Source organism: Prionailurus viverrinus, chromosome B2, assembly GCF_022837055.1.
Source record: "Prionailurus viverrinus isolate Anna chromosome B2, UM_Priviv_1.0, whole genome shotgun sequence".
NCBI lineage: Eukaryota > Metazoa > Chordata > Mammalia > Carnivora > Felidae > Prionailurus > Prionailurus viverrinus.
The window spans coordinates 138,331,058-138,352,058 of NC_062565.1; the positions used below are offsets into that span (position 1 = coordinate 138,331,058).

A 21,001-nucleotide genomic window follows, 5' to 3' on the forward strand; every position below is an offset into this window, starting at 1 on the left:
AGGTTTAAAAGGTATTCTCCAGCAGTTATTGATCTTTTCAGGAAAAGGCTAAGATCTGTTATTAGGAAAATTAAAATTACTGTAGCAATAAAAAGCAATATACATAGCTAAGCATATTTTATTGTATACTGGAATAGTTTATCACATTCTTTCTCAGCCTATTATTTAATGTTGATTTTAACTATTAGACTACTACTGAAATATTGATTATTTTGAAATATTTTTAACTGACAAATAATTTGTTCAGTAGGTTCATGAGCATCTGTTAATTTCATTTTTAGTGAGAAACTTAGGAAGGGCCATTTTGAATTTTACTAGATATCAACAGATGTATGTACCTCTTTCTTCCTGCACTTCAATTTCAGAATTATTGAGGTTTTAGGTACAAAATGAAGCATAGAGAGAGTTGCCCTCTTTCAGCAAATTTTTTTTTAAGTTTATTTGAGAGAGAGCATGTGCATGCACATGGGGGAGGGACGGGAAGGGGAGAGAGAGAGAGAGAGAGAGAGAGAGAGAGAGAGAGAGAGAGAGAATGAGAGAATATGAATCCCAAGCAGGCTCCACACTGTCAGCACAGAACCCAGCGTGGGGCTTGAACTCAAGAACCATTAGATCATGACCTGAGCTGAAGCTTAACCAACTGAGCCACTGAGGTGCCCCTCAGCAAATTCTTATTTGCAGACCTACAACATGCAAGATATTATGGAGTATCTGGAAATAATTGGGACATGGTACCTGCCCTTGTTCTTATTATCTGGGCCTGCCACCTAATAGACATAACAGATGCTCAGTAAATGATTAAAAGCATCATGAGCATGGAGGGAAGGAGATAAGGTGTATAAGATATAGCTATAATGCAACACTGGATAAGTCAGATACATCTGGTTACACTGAGAATTTTTAGAGGACAGAGAATTTACTTTTATATACTAAGATAGGGAGTAATCTGTTAGACAGGTTTCTCAACCTCAGCACTGTTTACTTTTTGGCCCAGGTACTTATTTCTTGGGGGCTGTCCTGTGCACTGTAGCATCTTTAGCCTCCAAATATTGCCAAATGTCCCCTATGGGCAAGCTTGCCTCTAGATGAAAACCACTGCTGCTGGCGATGTCTTTTGAAGGACTGGGGAGGAGGGTGGCCTGGCATAAATAACATGATGGGGGAAAACTTAAATGCAAGTGCAGTTATCAGAAAAAATGAATTTGATGTGACCTAATGGGGGTAGTGAGTAAAACAGGCCAATATGAAATAACGCTGGATGTGGATATGGATGTATTGTATGCACACTTAAGACATGGAGTTTTATTTGGAAGGCAGTAGGAACTTACTAAGTTCCTACTTAATAAGCAAAAGCAGTGCATTTGAGGCAAAGAGTGACAAAATCAGAGCCTTGTTTTTTAGGAAGATGAATCTGGCTGTTGTGTTACCTGAACTAGAGAGCAGCTAGGATGGAGGGAGAAGTCAGGGGACCATAAAAGTAGTCCAGGAGAAAAGTAATTGTGGGCAAGAGCAGTGGTAATAGAATCCGTGAGGATTAGAGTGTTGAGGAGAGTAGGATTTAGCAATGAAGTGTATGTGAGGAAGAGGAATCAAAGATGACTACATTTTAAATTTGAGAGAGAGGGAGAATGGTAGTGCCATTAAAAAAACTGAGAAATGGGTTATGGAGGAATATGACGTTGAATTTTAAACATAGTGATTGGTTATGCATCTTCAAAATTGCTATTACAGCTGAGTAAGTTTTGATTAACTGCTCTTCTAGGCCACTATGAAATTGTTTTTTTCTGAATAACATCAGATTTCTGGACAAATATTTTCGCTATAACTGCCTTTTACACACCTGTTTCGTGCCTGTTGTAGCATAATGTTTGGTCCTGAGGAGACAAGAATGAAGAAAACATATTTTTGTCCATTCATGAGACAATGTGAGAGGTCTAGCGACACACGCTTATTCCAGTCCCTGACCCACTCTTTCCTGTGTCCTTATTAAACACACAGTCCTGAGACTGGTATTACCTTGCCATAAATGTTGTCATCCTGGTATGGTAAAGTACTGTGGAATTGCCAATGAAGGGCAGTTAATTCTGCCCTAAGGCTAAGGTGCCCTTTAGGTTGGACTTCGAAATCTTTCTGCTGAGGTAAGCCAAGAGTCTGTTCCAGGTGGAGAGCACAGCACATGCAAAGGGAGTGGGAGCAACAAAATGCATGGTTTACAGTGAAGATAGCTGTATAGATGCATTGTTTATACGAACAGCTACAGATTTGGAAGCCCTTAAATATTAGACTTAGGGTTCCAGTTGGCCTCATGCCACGACTGTTGCTCTACCCTGATCCTTCCCTGGGTTCCAAAAATTACATTTGTTATTCTGGTAGTAGCTATATTAGTGAGTGAAGTGGAAGCCAGTGTCCATTCATACCAGAATTTGTCAATTAATCTGCATGTGTTTATAATACACCTACTGATGCATGTGTTAAACATAACATTGTTAGAATTACCTAGGTATTATGATTTCTTCTCTAACCAACCAACCGTGATGTTCTAATGGACAGGAAGTTTAAAAATTGATCAAAAGTTCTTTTCCACCTTCATTAATACAGCTATCAGACCTTTTCCCATGGGGCAGGGAGTGAGGAAGTGGAGTGGGATGGGGGGGATGCGGATAACTAAACTTTTAAGAGCTTCTCTTGTTTACAGAATGAAATTCAATAGTCAAGACTCTTCACAATCTCAGTCCAACTTTTCTAATTATCGCCTATTAGAAGAGGTAAAGAGAAATTAAGTAATAATATGTTGTAATATTCAGTGAACATAGATATATCCCTTTCATTCAAAAAGGAAACCTGAAAGACCTAAAAGACACAAACTGGGAAACACATCTTACATGGACCTTATGCAGGAATTGCCTGTGGTCTAATTAACAAGTCTTGGTGTATTCTTGAGTTGCATAGGCCATGGAAAGCTATTTTCATCAAATGTGCTTGGGAAGGTAGAGTGTCCTTCATGAACAGAATGTTACAAGGAAAATTCAAATTCTCTGATGTATTTTGATAACCTTTGGCCAGTTTTAAAATTAATACCTGTCTTTACTGAGTCTTCTCAGTAAATAGTAAACCTGCTATTTCTTAAAGAATAAGGTGAAACAAATTACTCTGAAGGTTAGTACAAGCTAGGGCTCTAGAGGAAATCTGGCTAATTAGTACAGGTTAACTTAAGAAAGAGGAAACACATTACCTCACAATGATATACTTTTAAATTTGTGTAGAACATATGCTTATAAGAATTTAGATTACTGTAGGTTCAACAAATAGAGAAAAGCTTGCAGTTTGGGAATTAATGGAATGTCTTCTAATTCTTTAACCCTTTCATCATATAACCTTAATAATTAAGTCATTTTATTTCTCTGGAAATTCTACTTTGTTGTAACTACTATAAAATTAACATTATCTACAAGATAGAGCTATTCTCATAATTGTACTCCCTAGTTAATTTCATGTTTTCAAAAACTAGAATCAGCATTTCCAGCCTTCTCTCTTTATGGGCAACTGACCTTTCCTGTAGTTCTTTCCCCTCCCCTGCTCTCCCTTCCACTTCTTGCAGTTAAACACATTGAATTGACTGCTCTTCCTTGCAATAAGGAGCACATACACCATGGAAGAACCATGGGGATGTCTCCTGTTTTTTGTTTTTTTTTTTAATGTTTATTTTTCAGGGAGAGAGTGAGCATGTGCACACAAGAGAGAGGGAGGGAGACAAAGAATCTGAAGCAGGCTCCAGGCTCCACACTGTCAGCACAGAGCCCGACGCACAGAGCTTGAACCCACAAACTGTAGGATCATGACCTGAGCTGAAGTCAGATGCTTAACCAACTGAGTCACTCAGGCGCCCCTCCTGTTTGTTTGTTTCTTTTTTTTTTTAACATTTATTTATATTTGAGACAGAGAAAGAGCATGAGCTGGGGAGGGGTAGAGAGAGGGGGAGATACAGAATCTGAACTGTCAGCACAGAGCCCGATGTGGGGCTCGAGCCTGCGAACTGTGAGATAATGACCTGAGCCGAAGTGGGACGCTTAACCTACCGAGCCACCCAGGCACTCCTCCTTTTTCTTTATCAAGCACAGTAAGCACTTTTTAATCTCTGTTGCCCTCAACACCAGGAGGTCTTTCACAGCTGTGTAGCCTCAAGCAGACATTCCCAGGCTTTCTTCCCTTTTAGACCCCAATTCTCTGGAGTCTGTCTTCTCAGAAAAGAGCTGATCATAACCAGGACTCCTATGGAAAATAAGAGCCACTAAACTTCTTTTAAGTCTTATGATGAAAAAATACTGATAAAGATTCTACTGATTTAGGGACACCTGGGTGGCTCAGTCGGTTGGTTGAGCACTGGACTGTTTGGCTCACATCATGATCTCATGGTTCTTGAGATCGAGCCTTGAGAGTCAGGCTAACAGCATGGAGCCTGCTGGGGATTCTCTCTCTCCTTCTTTCTCTGCCCCTCCCCTGCTTGCACATGTGCTCACTCACAGTAAATAAACTTTAATTATAAAAAAAATATTATACTGATTTAGCTTTAAGCTCACTTTCAACAATAAATTCTTCTCCTTTCACAAGGGTGAAGTCATTTTTCTCATCTGTCCATGTATTTTAGAGAATCAAATACATCTCAGCACATCAGAGCATTCAAACTTGGCTTATTTGGTATATATTTTAATGACAAAAATGCTGAATCAGAGGAAAGGGAGAGAGTATGCAAAACCAGCTGAGTGTTAAGCCCCAACTTCCAGTTTTTAGGAAATACTGTGACTTGAGGAATTAGTTAAATGACACTGTAGTAGCCTGATCTTCTCAAATGCAAATTCATTGCAATGTCATGAAAAAAAGAGGGGGCAGCAGTTGGCAGGGCTATTCTAAACTTACACAATGTAACCAGCGGATTCCATGTGGGATCCTTAGCTGGATCCTGGTCTGAAGAAGCCAGTTAAGGCATTTGGGGGAGAATTGGGAGGATCTGAATTGGGTATTTGAAGATTTTAGGGAACTACTGAGAATTTTGTTACATGTGATAATAAATGATTAAGTAGAATATATTATAGAATACATATTAATAATAGAATATAATATCCTTATTTTTAACAATGCAAGTGGAAATATTTAACAATGTAACAATACTTGTAACTTCTAACACCAAGAATATATGAAAACGTATCAATTGTTGAAACTAGGTAATGCATATGGGTATTTAGGTCAGTTACCAAATTGTTGCCTCTCAGCAACAAATTTACCCTTCATCACCCCACTTCCGAATACTGCAGCTGGACCTGTTTGGTACCAAGTTTTGTCGCTAGGGGGTGGTGGAGGGACAGGCTTCTCTCGTTTCTCATCTAGGGCACAGCTGCCAGCGGGGGGGGGGGGGGGGGGGGTGCTCTTGGCCCATGTGTCAACAGGGTGCCAGGATACTTAGTCCACATTACCCTAGGTTTCTGTAAGGTGTTTTTACATGAAATTAACATTTAAATCAATGAACTTTGAGCAAAGCAGAATGTCCTCCATAAGGTGGATGGCTTCATCCAATCAGTTGAAGGCCTGAAAAGAAAAAAAAGACTGGCTTCCCTTGGGCAAGAGAGACTTCTCCAGCAGACTGCTTTTGGACTGGAACACAGCATCAGTTCCTGTGGCTGTCTCCAGCCTGCTAGGTCACATTGCAGGTTTTGGACTTGCCACCTGCCATAATCACATGAGCCAGTTCCTCCTAATAAATCTCCCACATCCTACTGGTTCGGTTTCTCTGGAGAACCCTGACTAATGCAGACACAAACTGATACTTAACCGTCCAACAAGTTTCTCTGACACCTTGGTGGGAGACTGCTTGTTTATCATTCTAGAGGGTTTGAGGTCCTGTTTTCAAGGCCTGATCCACCACCACCTGCAGACCAGCTCTGGCTCAGGGCAGCCCAGGGAACCTTTCTGTCATCAAGTAGGCCAAAGCCATGCTCTCTCCAGTAGTCCTGACTCTACCCTGGGGGAAGGGAAGCTCCTTCGAAGGGTGTTCTTTCCTTGGGGACTCTCTCTCATTCACAGTGCATGAGTTCTCGCTTATCCCCTTATAACTTATCCTATTACCAGTTAAAAATTCTTTGTACCCAAATTATCCCTGTTCAAATTCATGGTCTGGTTTCTGTCTCTTAACTGGACTTTGACTAATACAATATTTATTGTATTTCTTTTATGTTTGATCATTTGCTAAACATTTTACATTAAAGAAAACAAAATACTGTTTTTGCTTTGTTTGTATACTTCACATAAGAGTCCAAAATATATAAGCAGAGTCATGATTGTATTGTACATTTTTTTACTAATATATTGAGAGATTTATATAAATTATGTCTTTAAAATACACACATTACTTCCAAATGTATTAACTCATGTTTTTTAAGAGAATACTAGTATTTACACACAATGTAATCTGCTGTGGTAGAATTTTTATAAGCTATAAGTCTTTAATAATAAATTAATTTACATTTTGGAAATAATTTCTACTAAAGATTCATAATCAGCGTAGTCCTTCAATGACCTTACAAGTTCATCCAGTAGATATTCCCCTTGCATAAAAGTTTCAAGATCATGAAGTGATTTATTTATTCTGTGATCTGTGACCCGGTTCTGTGGAAAATTATATGTTCTTATTTTCTCTGACCTTCCTTTGGTTCCAACCTATACAGATATATATGGACACATAAGATACAGTTAGATTCAAAGCAACTAAACCTACGAATTTAAGTTACCTGGAGGTTAAGCTCTTTGTTTATAATCTGAAACACGATATAAGAACCAAGTTTCAAACATTTTGAATCCTCAAATAACATGGGACGTAATAGAAAAAGAAAAGAGTACTGGCTTTAAAGTGAGACAGATTTATAGCATTTGATCTTCTCTCTGCCATTTCAATGCTCTACAACTTCAGACATTTATTTAAGCTTTAAACTTTAGTTTCCCCATCCATAAAATACAAATAATACCTACAACACAGTGATGATATATACATACAGCCTAGCACAGAGTTAGCATTCAAATGGTAGCCATATATATCTGTGACTTAATCTGGTCATTTTCAATGAGGACAGTGATGAATTCTCAGAAAAAGGAATTAATAAAGGGCAAGGTGGTTGTAAAATTAAATGCCAAACAGGAAGAAAATAAATTCAGTTTGCTTTCCAACTCCCATAATTTTCCAAGGATTCAAAATGGGGATTCCATATATCCTCTTTTAGTAACTTCGGTTAAAAATCTGAGAAAAACAGAGGCGCCTGGGTAGGTGGCTCAGTCATTTAAGTGTCTGACTTCGGCTCAGGTCATGATCTTGCAGTTCGTGAGTTCGAGCCCCAGGTCACGCTCTGTGCTGACAGCTCAGGGCCTAGAGCCTGCTTCAGATTCTGTGTTTTCCTCTCTCTTCGCCCCTCCCCCACTCTCACTCTGTCTCTCTCAAAAATAAATAATAAAACATTAAAAAAAAATCTGAGGAAACAAAGCCCTTGAATATAGAAACGAGGGCAGAGGTTTAAGATTCTTATGAAACACCTATAACCCTCTGTTGAGCTACTTGAATTCTTTCCTTATTTTAACAAATACACTGAAACAATTTCAGCATATATAAAAACTGGGTTATCTTATTTTTATATTTTTATCCTTCAGAGCATTTTTAAAATTATTTTAGGGAGAGCACATGAGAGTGTGCAAGCGGGGAAGGGGCAAGAGGCAGAGGGAGAGAATCCGAAGCAGGCTCCAAGCTCAGTGCAGAGCTCGACACAGGGCTCAATCCCAAAACCTGGGTTCATGACCTGAGCCTAAATCAAGAGACGCTCAACAGACTGAGCCACCTAGGCACCCCCTTCAGAGCATGTTTTAAATTAAGTTTTACCTGAATCTTTCTAGCACTGTATCTTTTATTTGTTTCTTCTTCTAGATGCATGCTGTACAGTTTTGCACGTAGCTTTTTCATAGCCATCTCTCTATTTTTCAGTTGAGATCTCTCTTGTTGGCATTCAGAAACAACACCTGAATAGTGTCATGAGAATTGAACAGTTTTAATAGGAAAATCTTCATTTATTATCAAGAAATACTTTTTCCTTCTTTTTCTTCCTTTATGAGGAAAAAAAACAACTCTAATAAAGGAAGACTATAAACTAAACAAATAACTTTTACAGAGTTCTCAGAAAACTAAAAATTGAAGCTTGAGCTATAGTGCAAATACATTCATATTGAAGGCATACATACTCAACAAAAATTATTACTCATTTAATAAGGATTGTTTTTCCATACCCTTAACTAGCAACCATATATTTTTTTAAGTAGCTATTTGTCATCACCAAAACAAAAAAAAGTTAGTCCTAATAGAGATAGGCACAATTAATATTTTTGTGAGGAGTTTCATCTAGTTTTCCTATTCCTGTTTATATAGTATATATTATATAAGACATCATCTTAAAGTTTAACTTGAGGCCCTCCTCAAATTTTAAAAAGGAAAAACCTACCAATCACTCCTGTTCAACACTACTGATCCATGGGAATTATGCCTATTTGAGATCAGTCACAGTGTATTCTTTCTAGGTATCTGAAGTTTGCTATCCATCTGCTCTTTATCACACGCAAATCACTGCAGTAATAATTGTAAATCACATTTAGTTCCACTTAAGAGTATATTGAAGACTTAAGAAATATTTAGACACAGTTCCCCTGCGTATCTCCAGTAGAACTGCTGGAGGTTTGTGGATGGACTTCATGGAGCAGCAGCCCTGGAAGTTATGGGCAGAACTCTGCATGTGAGCATGTTTCTGAGAAAGCAAGTCCAAGCTTTCATTTTAGCAAGGAAGTCCATGTCCTCCTCTCTTCAAAGAAAGCTAGGAACTAGTGATTTTGAGCATTTTCTGATAAAGAAGAACCCATGATAGTGACTTCATTCTGAGGATTTTTTTTATTTATTTAAATTTAAAAAATTTTAAATAGGCTCCACACCCAATATGGGGCTTGAACACATGACCCTGCTATCAAGAGTCGCATGCTCTACAGATGGAGCCAGCCAAGCACCCTGGATTTTCTTTTAATGAGGAAGCTACCTGCAAGACTGTCCACACCTTTTCCTCATGGTCACCTGTACGGAAATTCTCTGGGCTTAGGTCCCTCCGTCTTCCTGGCTTTTGCAATTATCCTGCAGAGTTTCATCTAAGGATTCTAATCTAAATAAAGTATTTAATAATAATCTTGAGTAGTATATATTCTGGTAACTGAGGATCTATTACAATGGAAAATCAGTCAAGTTAATCAGAATTTGTTTTCTTTCTTCAAAGTTTTATGTTGAAGAAATAAGGACATACCTGTTGGAAGATGAACTATCCGGACAGCACTGTCCGTGGTATTTACATGCTGTCCTCCAGCTCCACTGGCTCGTTTAGTATCAATTCTCAAATCTTTGGGATTAATTACCAGATTGATCTATACATAAGAGGCAAAGTTGGGATTTAAAAATATCACATGTATGTGAACTGTTCAAGGGCAAGAACTATCCATTTATGTGTATAATTACATGTCACAGAATTATAAGATTGAGAAGTTTTAATTTTAAGGATAGAAAAGTTGGAAGGATACCATTTTTTAAAACATCTCTTTTTTGGAAAAGTAGATCAAAATATAATACAAAACAAAAACAAACCCTCCCTAATCCTCAAAAACTGGACTTCTCTGTTAATTACCCTCTTCCTTAATACATGAACAGAAGAACTTAGCTAATACTAGAAATGTGAATATAGGAATTAAAGTGAGCTTTTGTGGGTTATTTCTGAGTTAAAAAAGACTTTAACACAGGAAAAAAAACCACTGCTAGCTTAAGAATTATGGGAAGGCTTATTTTGTTTAATTTTAAATAAAGGGGGACTTAGGACAGGCAGATGGAAACAGCAAAAGGCAAAAAAGCCAAGAAGTCATACATAGCTGGGATCTGACATCAGCATAATGCTCTGTCCTGGAAGTTGCCATTAGAAGCACCAGATTTTAAAAAGCTCTATTTCATGAACTACTACGGACCATTCTGCAACAGGTCCGCACCCTGACAACAGGACTCCTACCATTCACAGGCCCTCTGTGTCTCCCTATGTGCTCCTTGTATGGTTGCTAGAAGCATTAAATATGGACTTCAGTCCATCTTTTCCTGAACTATTTCTGTCTTCAAAATACTTAAACCAAAGCAACTAATATCAGGCTCTTCCTTAACTGTTCTGTGCCTCATCTAGGCTTCATGTATAAATTAGATTAAAGAAAGGAACTTAAAGAGTCAACTAAGTCAATTAAACTTTCTTCTCCTCAAATCATTCATACTTCATCCTTCATCCTGAAAAACAAGTCATATATTTCCTATCACTTTCAGCAAAAGGGATGTAATTTATTTTACAAATACCATATAGACTGAGAATTTGCTTGTGAGAATAAAGTATACTCATTATGAGCAATGTTACTCATAGCAATATTGAAGTAACAATATACTTCCATCTTTTTGAAGTTTATTTATTTTGAGAGAGAGCAGGGAGGAGAGGCAGAGAAAAAGGGGAGAGAATCCTGAGCAGCTCTGTGCTGTTAGTGCAGAGCCCGACACTGGGCTCAAACCCATGAACCATGAGATCATGAGCTGAGCTGAAATCCAGAGCTGGATGCTTAATGCTTGACCGACTGAGCCACCGAGGCGCCCAATGTATTTGCATTTTAATGCAACTGGGTTATGAAGTAGCAGTTCTGTTAACCCTTGTTAAAAAAGAATTCTTCTATTTACACTCTGGGAAAGTCAGACAAAACAAAAATCATTATGAAGGGTAATCAGTATTAAATCCTATTTAAAGTAGGGTAATACTGTTTCTCCTACTGAGATGGTCTTAACTAAACTTAGTGGCGGACAAAAATTAATAAATAGTGCAACATTAGATCATTTATATATCTTTAACTATTACTATCTATTGTAAGATATTTTTTTGGACTGAGATAAGAGATTATTAAACCCTCAAAATACATGATAAAGGCCAAAGATGAGCAAAGGAGTTATTCAGTTCAGTGAAGTGAGTTGTTACTCTGGGGGCAAGGCACTGTGCTGAGCGCAGGATTCCAAGGAGAGGAGACTGATGCCTTACCTCGGTCGGTTGGGGTAAGATTGCCACAGTCATGGTGCTGGTATGGATGCGACCTTGCTTCTCTGTTTTTGGCACTCTTTGTACTCTGTGTACACCACCTTCAAATTTCAGGTGCTTATAGGCCTCTACACCCCCAATGCTGGCAGACGCATGTCTAAGGCCACCTTGAAAATATTGAGTGAACAATTATTATTGCCATTTATAAACAACTGATCATCACTTCCACCATCTTGAAATATACTTAAAAGAGCTACAAACCAATATAAGCATACAGAATATAAAAGCATTGAAATACTTTAGCAAGTCTAGATATCCAGTGTTTTAACACTTAATACCTTTATTGCTAATAATCACTAAACATAAAGTATTTATGGTATTAATGAATTGATTCAATAACGTGTAAAAGAGCACTTTTAAAAGATCATTAATCATTCAGTGGTGAGTAGTGAATGACTAGTATTTTATAGGCCCACTCAAAACAGGTATATTTGCATTCAAAATTATTAAGTGAATGGTAAACATAAAATCAGGTAAGCTTCCTTACCAATAAATTCTAAAGCTTAGTTATGGTCTCTCCAAACATCATCATATGACACATGTAGATAGATTAAATCTGTTCCTTCCCCCAAATCAATTAAACAGTGTACTTACCTATTTCACTTGGAAAATATTCCAGGGTTTCAAAATGCCATCTTTTAAATGCAGCATATTGCTGATACATATCGAACATCTCTGATGTAAACAACATTGCCTCCTGACCCCCAACTCCTGCAGTTACCTCCAGGATCAAATCATTTTCATCTGTTTCTTCTGAGGGAACCAAAAGTAAGATAATCTGTAAATACAAAAATATCACCCCTCCTATAATTAGGAATTATTTAAAACTTAAAAAAAAACCAAACACTAAATGATTAGATGCAGGATTTAAAAAAATTTTTTTTAATGTTTATTTTTGAGAGAGAGAGAGGGAGACACAGAATCCAAAGCAGGCTCCAGGCTCTGAGCTTTCAGCAGAGCCCGACGCAGGGCTCGAACTCCCGAACCGTGAAGTCATGACCTGAGCCAAAGTCAGATGCTCAACCGACTGAGGCACCCAGGCGCCCCAAGATGCAACAGGATTTAAATAGTGAATTACTTAAAGTTTCTCTAAACAAATATTGCTGATTACTCTTCAACCATCTTGCCAATTAGAACCATATAGTAATGCATAACTTCTAAAAAATATAATGTTACAACTATATTATAAATGCTATAAGGTCCAGATAAAACTTATGGGTCTAATTTGTTTATTTTTGGTGTTTATGTAAAACTTTATGTCAGTTCTGTTTGGTTAATAATTCAGAGCTTGCTGTGAGTAGGACACTATACTGTGTGCAGGATGCAAAAGAAGATCCTAACTCTTACCGTTTTGAAATCTATAGCCTAGTATGGCAGAATAGGAAAAAAAAAAAAAAGACTAAAATTGTATGTTTCTATTTTTTTAAGTTTCTTTACTTTGGAAGAGAAATTTGTAATTTTGGAACTGAAAAGGCCCTTAGAGATGATGTGTGATCTGGTCCTTTTGCATGTAAAGTAAAGTGAGGCTGTAGAGACTAAATGACTTGCAAAAGAGAAAAAGGTTAGCTTCTGGCAGAGCAGGCAGAACTCAAATCAAGGTGCCTAGATCAGTCCTCCTTCCCTGACAATATACCTTTCACACTTCAGTATGTACTAATTAAGAGGACGCAGAATAAAAGCTTCTTTCGTTACGTGAGTTAAATAAGAAAAGCTACCAACATTTACTGGTCTCTTAGTATGTGACAAGCACTCTGTTAAGCACTTTATATACTTTAATTCTGAAATCAGTCTTGGGAAGATAGTTTCTTGCTCTAGTTAAGATGTTAAAACTAAGTTTAAGCTTAATTTAGTTGAATAATCTCATTGCCCAAGAACATACAACTAGAAAGTGGAAGAACTAGAATTTGAACCCAGATCTGCCTGAATTGTAAAGTATCATACTTTATGTTGGTTGGGAGCTATAGTTGTTACTACTTTTCCATCTCTCTAGCCTATGCCAGTACATCATGGTCATTCAAATCTTGAGTAACTAGTTGAATTTATGTGTTTGTTAACTACTAGTCAATGAACAGAAACCTTTAATACATATGTCCTTGTATTTCACAAAAATATTAGAAAATGGGAAGAAGGCAAATTATATGAGACTTCACTTCATGGTGGAACTTTCCCTCTGGAATGGGTGGTAAGGACATTAACTTTTGATGAGTTCCACTTTTGACTAGAGAAGAAATGTAATCTTTAAATGAAGCACCCCCTTTTCCTGGGCTCCTTCCTCACCATAGCATGTTCTTTTACTTACATCCTCAGAGATAACTACTATAAATCTTTAAGCTCTGCTTTACAGAATCTGCATAAAAGACTAGGTCTAATTTAAAATAATGATTACATTGGGGCACCTGGGTGGCTCAGTTGGTTAAGCGTCGACTTCGCTCAGGTCATGATCTCACTGTTCCCCAGTTTGAGACGGGCTCTGTGCTGACAGCTCGGAGCCTGGAGCCTGCTTCAGATTCTGTGTCTCTCTCTCTCTCTCTGCCCCTCACCTGCTCACACTCTCTCAAAATAAATAAACATTAAAATAATGATTACTCTTCATCTAATGCCTATATATTCTCCCATATGTAAAACCAAAGCAGTATAATTCAGTTCTAAAAGCTGAGGGTCGATCCTAGGTCTGGCACTTTCATAGCGCCAAAGATAGGAAAAATATTTCTGCTGCCAAGGAGCTCACAATCTACCACCGCTCTGTAACTGTTTCTACTCACCATCTACCCCTCACCTCTTTTAAAAAACCAAAAGAGGGGAAGTAGAATACTGATATTTATCCCACTGCTTTTTAGAAAACTCGTATCAATATGGCAGTCACCTTTCTTTCCACAGCTGTCCGATCCTTTTATTATGATAAAAATAGCACCACCCGGAGTATACTTTTTCCTGCTTTAGAAAAGTTTATAATTCTAAGTACTAACAAGCTAGTTACTTCTTGAGTTGTTTTTATCAACTTACAATAAAATTCATTAGAAGTAATAGCACAAAATCTTTATTCTTTGCAGATACCATACCTGATGCTTCAGCTGAGTTATTTGTTTTTGGCATAAAGTTATTTCATTCTCTGCAAGTTTCCTTAAGTCTTCATTTTCATCTATGGAAATAAGGCAGTAGGTTAAGTTTTTCTTAATTAAGGAATTAAACAGAATTCAAGGTCTTCATTTTATTATTGTAGCCAAAGGGAAAAATGTCTTCCTTGTCCTTTTCATAACTGCCATTAATTAAAAGCACTGTATGCATTAGTTTTCATTAGCATGTAGCTTAAAAGAAAAAACAACAAACTTTTTTGCTGATGACAGAAGTATAAGATTAAAAAGAATCTACAGATGGGGCACCTGGGTGGCTCAGTCGGTTAAGCATCTGACTTCGGCTCAGGTCATGATCTCGCGGTCCGTGAGTTCAAGCCCCGCATCAGGCTCTGTGCTGACAGCTCAGAGCCTGGAGCCTGTTTCAAATTCTGTGTCTCCCTCTCTCTCTGACCCTCCCCCGTTCATGCTCTAACGTTAAATAAATGTTAAAAAAAAAAAAAAAAAAGAATCTACAGAAAAATATAAAGAACCTATTGAACTATCCTATAATTCTACCCCCATGAAATATTCATGTTAACAAATATGGTTTTAGTTTTCCAACTTAGACTACACAACAAAAAATTCACTGAGTCGTCAGACCAGAAGGGGAATTAAAGTTTCCATCAGTTAAACCAAACTGAATTAAAAAATAGAGGAGTGCCTGGGTGGCTCAGTCACTTAAGCGTCCGACTTTGGCTCAGGTCATGAGCTCATGGTTCATGAGTTTGAGCCCCATGTCAGGCTCTGTGCTGACAGCTCAGAGCCTGGATGGAGCCTGCTTTGGATTCTGTGTCTCCTTCTCTCTCTTCCCTTCCCCTGCTCATGCTCGCTCTTCTCTCTTGAAAATAAACATTAAAAAATTGTATAAAAAAATAGAAATTTATTATCTCTTTACCTAATATTTCATTAATATAAAATATCCACCAAACATTTAGATCTTCCCTAATGTTTACAGAAGATTTATATGAAGTACTCCCCCACCCAACTTGCTTTTACTTTCCTATTTTGTCTGAGTTTTCATTTTTACCTTACAAAATGTATTTTCTCATTTCTCTATCCTATGGACAATATGCGACCTATAGAAAGGAGAGAAGGGAAATTTCTTTAGTTATTACAAATAGCTTTCTTTGTTGAAAGATCAGGCTCTTCCAAAGTATCAGTTTGTATGTTTGTTCACTGATTAAGTACCAGCTATACTAGGAACTGGAGATAATAATATGTAAGACCTGCCCTCAAGGCAGGATTTTAGATAATTTTAGTTTCTTTATATTTTTCTAGGGGAGAAAACTCACACAGAATTACAATCTAAAACACTTTGTGATTAAATATTAAAATGGTAGCACACTAAAGGACTGTTTTTGCATTTATTTTTGGGATGGGCAGAAAAAGGAAAGCAGCATTAACTCAAGGAGAGAAAATGGCAACAGCAATAATGAGATAAGCAACTATTCGGAGTGTTGGTGGAAAGGCAGGAAATTATTTTGGCAGGAATTCTGCACAGAAAAATGTGGTGGAATGGCAAATGTGTTGAATTACACAAAGGAAAAATGAATTCTAGTCCTAGTTCAACTGCTAGGATTCTCTCAGGGCAACATATCCAACTTCTCTGAATCTCCATTATCTCAGCAACAGTGAAGGAGCTAGGCTGGATGACCTCTAAGGTGACTTTCAGTTCTGCATCTTCTGTAAGGCTAAGGGGATTAGAAATAAGGTCTTGAAGTAATTTAATTTTAATACTACATTTTATTTAACCCAGTACGTGTAAAACATTATCATTTCAACATGTACCTTAAAATATCAAAAATTATTTTTTATATTAGGTGTTTGAAATCTGTTATCCTTAACAGCATATCTCAATTCAGACTAACTACATTACTGGTGCTTAGTAGCCTTGTGTGGCCACTGGCTACTATTACCAGACAGCATAGCTCTGGAGGGTTTAGACTGGGGTTATTCGTAGGCAGTGGAAATATACTAGTTCTTTCTCATTCACTGTTATTAATCAGCATGTTCACTCGGCACCTATCACATGCCTGCCTTCTCCTCTGTCTACCAATATGTTTATGTTTTCCCTGCTGTAAAGGTTCTTGTTCTCTTCAACCCTTCAAGTGAACACTTGTCACCCCCCGCTTTTCCGTCCCAAACTCCTGGAGATTCAATGCCAGGTTTACGATTTCTCGTGTTAATTCTCATTTAGTTCTCTAGTTGTCACACTGGATTTCATAATCATATTAATAACATCTTGTTTTTAAGTTTTATTTATTTATTTTGAGAGAGACAAAGACAGCATGAGTTAGGGAGGGGGAGAGAGAGAGAGAAACACAGAACCCGAAGCAGGTTCCAGGCTGTCAGTACAGAGCCTGATGCAGGGCTTGAACTCACAAACCATGAGATCATGACTTGAGCCCAAACCAAGAATCGGACACTTAACTGACTGAGCCACCCAGGTGCCCCGACATCGTTTTTATTAAAATCACCCAGGGGCGCCTGGGTGGCGCAGTCGGTTAAGCGTCCGACTTCAGCCAGGTCACGATCTCGCGGTCCGTGAGTTCGAGCCCCGCGTCAGGCTCTGGGCTGATGGCTCAGAGCCCGGAGCCTGTTTCTGATTCTGTGTCTCCCTCTCTCTCTGTCCCTCCCCCGTTCATGCTCTGTCTCTCTCTGTCCCAAAAATAAATAAACGTTGAAAAAAAAAAAAAAATTAAAAAAAAAAAAAAATCACCCATGATAAAATTGCCAGATGTAAAGGCTTATTTCAGTGTGAGCTGAAAAGGTGAGCCCTTTCTATAAGTCCAGTATCAACAATCCCTTGACATTTTAATTGGTGTTTACAGCTTCACTTATCTTGTTCAGGGTCCCAAAGCTCTGCCTTTTCTTTCTCGATCTTTTATAGCTTTGTCCTGCCTGCTCCTCCAATACTGTGTATTTCTACCTTTGTTAGTGTCTTGTTTCTTTCTCAACCACTTCTTCCTGAGTATTCTCATCTGCTTCTAAGCTTTACTTTGTCAAATATATGCTGAGTTCTCATACGATTATTCAGGCTCAGTTTTTCTCCTCTGCCAGTAGTGTTTTCTCTAGACCATTATCTTTATCTGAATTTCTTCATCTGAATGTCCTTACAGGTACTCCTGGCTTAATATGGCTGCCTGTTTGGCACAAAACATATTTTTTTCCTAAAATTTATCCAGCTTTTATATTTTCATCTTAGTTAACAGTACCATTCATGTTCTGAACCCAGAAGCCTAAGACTTTTCTTAGAATTCTCTCCTTCACTCTTCTCGGGACGTAAGCCACCAAATCCTGACTATTGTTAGAATGTCTTGTGAGTGTGGCCCATGCCTATCACCACCTCTTTCTTGCATGGTTTCAACTACCTTCTCACTGGCCTTTCAACCACCAGGGTCCCTGGAGAATACTCCAGTTCATTCTCAAACACTGACACCAACATTAATCTTTCAAAAGATGTCATTTCTCGCAGTGCCTGGGTGGCTCTGTTGGTTTAGCATCCCACTTCAGCTTAGGTCATGCTCTTACAGTTCGTGAGTTTGAGCCCTACATCGGGCTCTGTGCTGAAAGCTTGGAGCCTGCTCAGATCCTGTGTCCCCCTTTCTCTCTGCCCCTCCCAACTCGTGCTGTCTCTCTCTCTCAAAAATGATTTAAAAAAAAAAGTCACTTCTCTGCTTAAAAACGTGCTAACTTCTCACAGTCTGTAGGAACAAATCCAGTTTCTTTGTCATGCAGCGTTCTGAACTGTGTTTCTGGTTTCAAGTTTCTGTTACATTATCAACTCCCATACCTACTCTATGCTCCTGCTATATCATGTCTTCCAATTTGGTACTTTCTTCTTCTTGCTGGCCACCTCTGCCTTCAATCCCTTCTCATACTGTTTGGCAACCTCCTGCATTCTCTTTGAAATCCACTTAAATGCCTCCTTTTGCTTTTTATAACTGCTCTTTATTGCAGAAATTAAAACGAGCACTTGTTCACATATATTTTTACTTCTTCACTAGACTGCAAGCTCCTAAAAACTAGTTCTGTATTTTCTGGGTAATTAGTAGTGTCTGACATAAAGTAAGAATTCAGGAGTTGCTAAATGATATTTTCTATCATTAAGCTGAGTTGTGTTCTGCCAGTAACAATTTTCTAACATTCTGTTTACTTCTTTACAGCTAGGTTTTTAAAATATTTAACCCGTATATCCATTTGGTTTTTAAGCTTGGCTTAAGCTATGAAATCAATTTTATTTTTCTTGCGAAGTATTTTTCCTAGTATGGTTAAGTAATCCTTTTTTTAACCCCACTCTGGGAAGCCACATTTTCTCTTAAATCACCTGATTTAGACTCTCCTTAAGTCTCAACTAGACTTCAGTCTTCTGTTTTCCAAGCATCTGCAATCTCGTTCCAGGCTGACTTCCAGATTACCAGACAGAAAACTTTCTAAGCAAGTAAGCCATTTCTGGCATTCACTCCCCAATCTAAAAGCTTCAGCTGGCTCCCTTCTGCCAACAGGATAAAAATCAACCTTTTTAGGTTAGTATTTCATACCTTTACAAAATGTTTCAACCTGCCACTCCCCGTAACTTCTCTTCTTTCTTGGTTAACAAAGAGTACAGGGATTAAAAACATGAGATCTGGAGTCAGTCCAATCCAAACTCCATTCCTTAAAAGCTGTTTAGCCTGAGCAGTTACTTTACCTCCATGCCTCATGTTCCTCTTATGTCACATGAGGCTAACAGTACCTACTTCACAGTTTGATATGTGAACCGGGTGATTTAATACATAAAAATAGTTAAGCAAAGCCTGAAGTACGGTAAAATAATAAAGGTTAAACCATTATTAACCTTAGAGGATTCTAAGGGTGGAACTTTATCACTGCACAAGACCTTCCCAACAAGTTCTCCTTGCTTTCCCTAGGTGTTTATTCAGTTATCTGTTCTCACTTTTCAGCTGTAGTGTTAATTTTCTCTCCTTGAATACATCTTCTCTAGAGTCAAGCTAGCCAAAGTGTGGTTCATTGTAGAAATGCAGAAACTTAGGACCCATCCAGATTCGAATGCACACTAATCACTTGGGAAACTTGTTAAAAACGCATATTTCTAGGTCTCAGATTCTGAGTCCAAAGTCTAGTTTTAGCATGCACCTCTCTGGACACTATCCCAGTTGGTCCCTTTGAGAAACCCTGCTGTCAAGCACGTAACAGGGATGGTCCCTTATTTGTCCCTGGTAAGCTAAAGATCTTCGGCCAGTAGACAATCGATAAATTTAAATTTTGTAAAAGGGGGCGGAGCATCCTGTCCAGGGAGCACAGGGGCTCAAAAGGGAGAGGATGGAGTCAGAGCGCACACAGTGATGCCTTGACCTCCGACCTAAGCCAAAAAGGGTTGCAACGGAGTAAAGAACTTCTAACTTGGGGAGGTATGGACACCTGACCAGCGGCTTAGTTGACGAGGCAAACTAAGAGTCAAGAATCGGCTTTGAATCCCGTTCCCCTAGGCCCGGCCCTCACCGTGTAGCAAATGCTCGGTCTCCTGCAGCTCCTGCTCCTTCTCGCTCAGCAGTTTGGCCACCGCCAGCAGCTCAGACCCCCCGAACTGCAACTGGGCTTCACACCTTGCCCGGCGCTCCAGGAAGGTCCGCAAAGGTCCGCCGGGGGCGAACAGCTCCTCCAGCGGCAGGCTGCCGCACTTTAGGTGCCGACGGGCTGGGCTAATAGCCCGGAGCGCCCGAAGACACCGGGCAGCACTAAACAGAAGCCGAGACCGCATAGCCAAGTTGCAATCACCGAGGCGGACCAGAACCGGAAGTTTCGGATAGCGAATCTCGCGACACTGCGCGGAGTTTGGAAACCCGGCGAGAACTGATCGTACCTACCCCAGCGCACGCGCCAGTTTTAGAGGGCCTCCCGAAAGCCTCGGTGGGAGCTTCCAGGCAAGCGTTTAAATGTCGCCAGGCGCGCGCCGGCCGGAAGGGGGCAGAGCGGGGTGCGATCGGAGTGAGTCTGGGAGACCCCTCCAAGAAGCGCGGTCGGAAATGTCTCGGATGTACCAGGGCGGTGTGTTGGACAGGAAGGGGGATGTTGCAGGTTGCCACCCGGTTTTCTGACGTCGAGGATTTATTTTCCAAGCACTGAATGAGGATTTCGAGTACCGCAGCGGAGGGCAGTGTAGTCCGCTACCGGGGCTGAGAACACAGGCCTTTCGTCTCCAAGAGTGAATTGTAGGATGGGCATCGGTGTGTGTATGTGTGCTTACTCCTCTTCCTTTGTTTCTGCTAAAGTTTCTCTTTCCGGCGGTGGGTAAAGGCTCGTATTAATGAGGACAGGACTAGTGTACTGAAAGGCAACCTGTGAAAGTGATTTCTCAAAATCTGCTTTCCTGTCCTCTATCTGCCATGTAACTTGCTTTCAAACAACTTCCTTCCTCACCCGAGTCTCCTGCCAGTCCGGTCTCACTCCTAGTTATCGCTAGCTACTTTTAAAAGAGATTGAGCGATTCTATGTTCCTATAAACCACAGCGCAGCAAAGCCGTAATAGTCCCACCTTCGGTAGCCCAGCCTCCATCTCTCTCTCTCCAAAAACCTTAAGATAGCGGATTGGTGCCAGGGATACTGAGGTTTATTGGCCTAATGCTCTGCATTTCTCTAAAGATCTTTTTACAACCCACCAGTGGGATG

At 39.2% G+C, this 21,001-nt stretch overlaps 1 protein-coding gene and 1 long non-coding RNA gene across 5 annotated transcripts in view; one reads left to right on the plus strand and one right to left on the minus strand.

The window, feature by feature from the left end:
• LOC125165282 (uncharacterized) overlaps positions 1 to 21,001 on the plus strand; it is a 70,963-nt gene that overhangs the window by 1,901 nt on the left and 48,061 nt on the right. The gene's annotated exons all lie outside the window — the stretch shown is intronic.
• On the minus strand, positions 6,321 to 20,147 carry MTRF1L (mitochondrial translation release factor 1 like). Of its 4 annotated transcripts, none has more exons than XM_047857944.1 (8): positions 19,835 to 19,959; positions 15,360 to 15,408; positions 14,279 to 14,358; positions 11,814 to 11,972; positions 11,163 to 11,326; positions 9,366 to 9,483; positions 7,913 to 8,049; positions 6,328 to 6,708 (listed from the first exon to the last, which is right to left on the minus strand). In XM_047857944.1, exons 3-8 carry the CDS (start codon positions 14,310 to 14,312, stop codon positions 6,511 to 6,513), a joined length of 810 nt encoding a protein of 269 aa, XP_047713900.1. In that variant the 5' UTR covers positions 14,313 to 14,358; positions 15,360 to 15,408; positions 19,835 to 19,959; the 3' UTR covers positions 6,328 to 6,510. The 4 variants fall into 4 exon arrangements, with proteins under 4 accessions (XP_047713898.1, XP_047713900.1, XP_047713901.1 ...); XM_047857945.1 differs by having other exon boundaries at positions 11,814 to 11,997; XM_047857942.1 differs by lacking the exon at positions 15,360 to 15,408 and having other exon boundaries at positions 6,321 to 6,708; positions 11,814 to 11,997; positions 19,835 to 20,147.